Source organism: Dromiciops gliroides, chromosome 4, assembly GCF_019393635.1.
Source record: "Dromiciops gliroides isolate mDroGli1 chromosome 4, mDroGli1.pri, whole genome shotgun sequence".
Classification (NCBI taxonomy): domain Eukaryota; kingdom Metazoa; phylum Chordata; class Mammalia; order Microbiotheria; family Microbiotheriidae; genus Dromiciops; species Dromiciops gliroides.
The window spans coordinates 82,853,997-82,859,575 of NC_057864.1; the positions used below are offsets into that span (position 1 = coordinate 82,853,997).

At 40.5% G+C, this 5,579-nt stretch overlaps 1 protein-coding gene across 2 annotated transcripts; it reads right to left on the reverse strand.

Moving 5' to 3' along the window:
• Positions 1–3,268: 3,268 nt before the first annotated feature.
• LOC122726350 (pyruvate dehydrogenase E1 component subunit alpha, mitochondrial-like) lies at positions 3,269–4,441 on the reverse strand. Of its 2 annotated transcripts, XM_043964021.1 has the most exons (2): positions 3,932–4,441; positions 3,269–3,838 (listed from the first exon to the last, which is right to left on the reverse strand). In XM_043964021.1, exons 1-2 carry the CDS (start codon positions 4,439–4,441, stop codon positions 3,269–3,271), a joined length of 1,080 nt encoding a protein of 359 aa, XP_043819956.1. The 2 variants fall into 2 exon arrangements, with proteins under 2 accessions (XP_043819956.1, XP_043819955.1); XM_043964020.1 differs by having other exon boundaries at positions 3,269–4,441.
• Positions 4,442–5,579: the final 1,138 nt, after the last annotated feature.

A 5,579-nucleotide genomic window follows, 5' to 3' on the forward strand; every position in this document is an offset into this window, starting at 1 on the left:
GATCATTGCTATTTCTTTCTTTCCTTCAGTGTTAAGTTTAGGAAGGAAACATTCTTTCAATAGTAGTAGTCTCAATCTACAACTTGTTAAAATCCTGGGTGCCAAACATTCTGGGATCATGGCCTTATTCTCAGTCTCATTCTTAGGAGTATTGTGTCTTCAATAAATTTAATATGTAGCTAGCTGAAATATCTCAATTAAGAGATACGCATTAAAAAAACCAAAAACTGTTTTGAGGACAAAAAATTTCTTACCTGGATCATACATACACATTATTTTTATAACTAAGAACTCTTAGGGTCATTCAACTGATTCAAACAATTAAGGCTAAAAATTTCAGTGCCAAAATATCCTCTCTGCATCAGTATTAAGAAGAAAGTACATTTTTTTGCATTTTAGGTTTGTGCTTTTTTTTTTTTAAAGACATCTTAGTTCCATAGAATGTCATCCTGTAAGATTACATAGGGGAGTGTTAGACTTGTTTACTGAAGTTTTCCTTTAAGTAGCTGTTAGACTAAGGGTCGACCAGCAGCAAATCAAATTTTTCTTTTTTCAGGCCCTGCATCAAGGCACTGTTGCCAACCATCATCTCACAGTTCTTACACTAGTGGTCCAGCATGTCGAATAGTTCTATTACTGTAAGTCTCCCAGAGAAAATATTCCGCATTTTTGACTGTAGGAAAGCATCTGAGGTGGTGCTGTTAAAAGATCCCTGGATAGCGCTGGAGTTGGTAATGATTAGATGGCATGATGTCTCTGCCTTTGGACAGGAGAAACACTGTCTGGTGGCCTCTCTCATGTAAGGCAGAGGCTAAGGTCTTGAAAATGTACATATGGCTTTCAAACATAATTGGCGGCAGAACAACGATTTTGGCAGCCTTTGCTAGTCCAACAGCACTCCACAGGAGTATGAAAAATGGAGTGTAAGACTTCACAGCTGGGGAGAAGAGCAGGGTCCAGCCTGGGCTTCCCGGAGAGACAAGTGGTTCACAGAGAACAGGGCCCTCGGCAAAAGTTCCCTCCATCACTCCACAGCCAGGGTCAGGATGGACGAGCATTGGGTTTCAGGGCTTGGAGGCACCCCCACCCGTGCAAAGCATCACAAAATGAGGGTGCCACCTGCAGATGCACACCATCTAGGGCAAGTTGGCCTCGCTTTCCTCCAGGTCCATTCTTTAATTGTGAATCACAATAAAATGCATAGACACCATTGATATCCCTGATTTCCATAGTTGGCTAATGTAACCCCATGGTTCTTTGTTCCTTTCTGACATAAAATGCATTAGGGGTTCTTTGAGTTCTGGACTGTACATAGATAAACCAGGAGTTGAAATATAGTACACACCAGTGCCCAAGACGTTTTAGCCACCAGATCCCCAAAGAGCAAAAGAAGTTAAGTGCAATCCAAGGTGACCTACCCAGAAAACGAAGTCCATGTAAGAGAAAGAGAGAGAGAGAGAGAGAAAGAGAGACAGACAGACAGACAGACAGAGAGAAAGAGAATGTGTATGTAGGGAGGATTTACTTCCCCAGTAGTTCTGCACACCAGGATTGGGGGAAAAAATTGTAGGTCTTTTATTAATTGTTCTTCATATGGTTTTCTGCTCTTGCCTAGTCATCTGCCCTTGCAAGCATTCCCATATCTCTGTCAATTATAAAACTCCTTATTCACAATTCTCTTTCAATTGGCTGTATGATAAATTACAGGCTCTCTACTTAATTTCTTTTCGTACTTCTATAGGGACAAGTTATCAACTATTCAAGGACTAAACTATAATATGGAGAGGTAGAAGGACATTTGCAGCATGGTTTGCCAGAATCTTGTCTTTTACAACTTTTCTGGGCCTGATATCTTTTGATTCTTTTATTGTCCCTGAGCATAGTTTTGTCCCAACATTGTCAATTCATACAGTTTGTCTTATCAGATAGGTATAGCCCCTTATTTTTTGTTCATGGTACTAAGCAAGTAGTTCAGTACTTAGGACTGTGGCCATCTTTGGGTTATATATAGGGAGGGGGGAACTAGGTAAAGAAACGGTTCTTGAAGGAGGAAGCAAAAAGGAATTTGATAATTAAAATAACAGACTTCACAAAACTGTTTCCCCTCAATCCTTTTCACCATTTCTATGAATGGACCAGCAACCCATAACATAATTTGACAGTGCTTCCAAAGACACCATTAAGTCATCTATATATCTTTTGTGAGCATGTTCCAACAAAAGGCAATATTTGAAACATTTAAAAAATATATCATTCAGTTGGATATTAAATTAATTCAAATCAATAAACATTTTTCAAGCTTGGATTATGTGTAAGGTGCCTTGCTAAATGCTACACATGTAAAAAAGAAATAGTCTCAAACCTCAAGAAGTTTACATTCTGGTGAAGGTATGAGGGTGAGTGGGAGGTTAATAGCATGGACACAGATAAATACAAGAGTATTTGAGGGGGAGGAGAAGCTTAGAGTGGGGTCCAGAAAAGTTTTTTTTTTGGGGGGGGGGCAAAGAAGGTTAAGTGACTTGCCCAGGGTCGCATAGTTAGTAAGTGTCAAGTGTCTGAGGCAGGATTTGAACTCAGGTCCTCCTGAATCCAGGGCCTGTGCTTTGTCCACTGAGCCACCTACCTGCCCCCAGAATAGTTTCTTGTAGGAACAGGGCAGCTTGTAAATTGATAAGTAAATTAACTGTCTATCTAGCTATCTCTCTATTAGCTATTGTCTATGACTATACATGTGTGAGTATGTGCATATATGCATACATACACATAGTGTGTATATACAGATTACACAGCATGCATGTAGTGTATTTATACATACAAATGTGTATACATGCATACACATAACACATATGTTCCCTGATTTTTATAGAATAAGCTCTACTTGTTGGCATCCTGTCAATTAAAAAAAATAAAACTTCCTATTTATCTACACATGTATAAATACACATATACCAGCATGCATATAGACACACGAAACGATTATAAATATATAATGTGTACATATGTGTGTATATCTATATATATGAAGCAATGCAAATTAATTTTAACTGGTTCAGTTCCTTTACTAAAATAATTAACAATGTACAAATATAGCATGAATGTAATTAGTAGTACACTTGGATTGAATGTATATATATAATATCTTCTAATGACCGTTGAAAATGTTTTTGTTTTTGGAAGTTTCATCCTTTCTTTAAATCCATCAATTACTTTCTTAAGATTGACAATATAACATTAAAGGATTTATATAAACTTTGATACATAATCCCTTTTAGCTGACAGACTTGTACTTTATCCATTGATTCACACCACGAACTTCAAAAGGTGGATGTCCGGAGTAGATATGATGGCCTAATTCTTCCAATGGTGGCTCTGGATCAGCTGTGGCAAACTGGGCGGCATCCTCGATCTCTTTCCTTACTTCGTTATCAATTTCCTTTAATTCTTCAATGCTGGAAAGGTTGCTGGTCACCATCCTCTCTTTGTGATGCATGATAGGATCACTCTTACTCCTGACTTCCTTAATTTCATCCCGAGAACGGTAACTGATACCAGGGTCACTCATGCTGTGTCCGTGATAACGATATGTCTGTAGTTCCATCACTATCGGGCCCTTTCCTGATCTGCAGTAGGCAGCTACAAATTTTGCTGCCTCTCGGACACACAGAACATCCATACCATCCACCCGTACTCCTGGAATATAATCTCCTCTTCTGTAATAGTCAGTGCTGGCTGCTGCTCTCTCTACGGCAGTTCCCATTCCGTATAAATTATTCTCACAAACAAAAACACAGGGCAATTTCCACAAAGCTGCCATGTTGAAAGTTTCAAATATTTGGCCCTGATTGGCAGCCCCATCTCCGTACAAAGCAAAACAGATCTCATCGTTTCCTTGGTATTTACAGGCCAGGGCAATCCCAGCTCCCAGGGGTACCTGGGCTCCCACAATGCCGTTGCCCCCGTAGAAGTTCTTGCCGTACATGTGCATCGAGCCTCCCTTGCCTTTGGCGCAGCCTCCTTTGCGCCCAGTTAACTCTGCCATAATTTCTCTCAAGGAAAGCCCCCGAGTAAAGCAGAAGCCATGAGCTCGATAGGCTGTGATCACGTGATCTGTGCGCCTAATAGCGGCCTCAATGCCCATGCAACAAGCCTCCTGGCCGTCGTACAAGTGGCAGAAACCGCGGATGACCTTTTGCTTGTACAGCTGGTCAGCTTTCATTTCCATCCGACGGATGGTCTGCATGGTCTTGTAGTACTTGAGTCCATCCTCCCTAGTGAGAACCGTGCTGATTGGAGGGCCCTCCTCCAGCCGGTGAAGGTCGCATTTCCTAATATCAAAGGAAGCTTCGTTGACAAAGTTACGGGCTACCAGCGGCGCTCTTCCAGTCGGTTTCGGGCAGGCGCCCCTTAGCGCACGGGAAACCACAGGGAGCATTTTGGGCATGGAGGAGCACCCCGAGGATGAGCAACCGAGTCAGGGTGACAGTTGGGTGGCGTTGGGATGGGGAGGGGAGAAGGAACTGTGTCCCGTGACTCCTTAGGGGCCCAGCAAGGAACATGGAGTCTTTCTCAGGGGGGAGGGGCTATGCAAATTGATTTTAAATAGGACTGGGATGCCAACAACCAGAGTTATTTTTGAAAAATCAGGCACGTAGTATCCATAGTATTCATTTGACAAAAGAATATGCTATTTTGAGCTACATAAGGGGAAATTTTTTTCATGGATATTTGTCTTCGCAATTTGGTTATGTTTTGTTTTTGTTTGTTTTATTTATTTTTTCTTTTTTGGTTATCAACTTTTAAAGAGAAAGGACTCTCTTTCAATTATCCATCTATATTTCATGATAGTTGCCACAAACACTTGCATTTGTCAGGTGCCCACTTCTGTATTGGTCAGAATCTAGACTGCCTTCTGCTCCTCCCATCCCGACTTCACTTTGCTTGGGTAAAGTAAAATTTGAATTTGATTAGAACTCTACTTTTTTTTTTTGGTATGTTTTTCCAGTATATAACTCTCCTTGTAAAGAGAACTAATTTTAGGAATGAGACCCATCATCAGAGGTTCGTTAGTTCTATTTAGAGAAATACGGTAGCACTTGATTGATTGAATGGTTTGTAAAATAAATTTAGCCATGAGGGCAAGAACTGTTTTTCTTAATGCCTCTGTTCATCTTAACATAATGCCTGGACTATGGCAGGCATTTGAGAAAATGCTAGTCCACTGACTCCTTATAGTGTCTAAAATAATATGTAGGGGGCAGCTAGGTGCCACAGTGGATAAAGCACCAGCCCTGGATTCAGGAGGACCTTAGTTCAAATCCAGGCTCAGACACTTGACACTTACTAGCAGTGTGACCCTGGGCAAGCAAAAAAAACCAACCAACCAAACAAAAACAACATAAAGGATCAACCCCCCCCCAAAAAAAAATTTAAAAATTTAAAAAGTAAACTGTTCAATTCTGTTCTATTTAACTTTTAAGTCACCCATAGCCTGGTTTTAATTTATTTTCCATGATTGATGGACATCAACCTCTCTTATGCATTCTGTGATTTAACCAAATTGTCCTCTTCTCTGTTCTTCA

Bases quoted from the DNA above. Each gene is read 5' to 3' on its own strand.
- LOC122726350 (XM_043964020.1), bottom strand. From the start codon at position 4,441: ATGCCCAAAATGCTCCCTGTGGTTTCCCGTGCGCTAAGGGGCGCCTGC.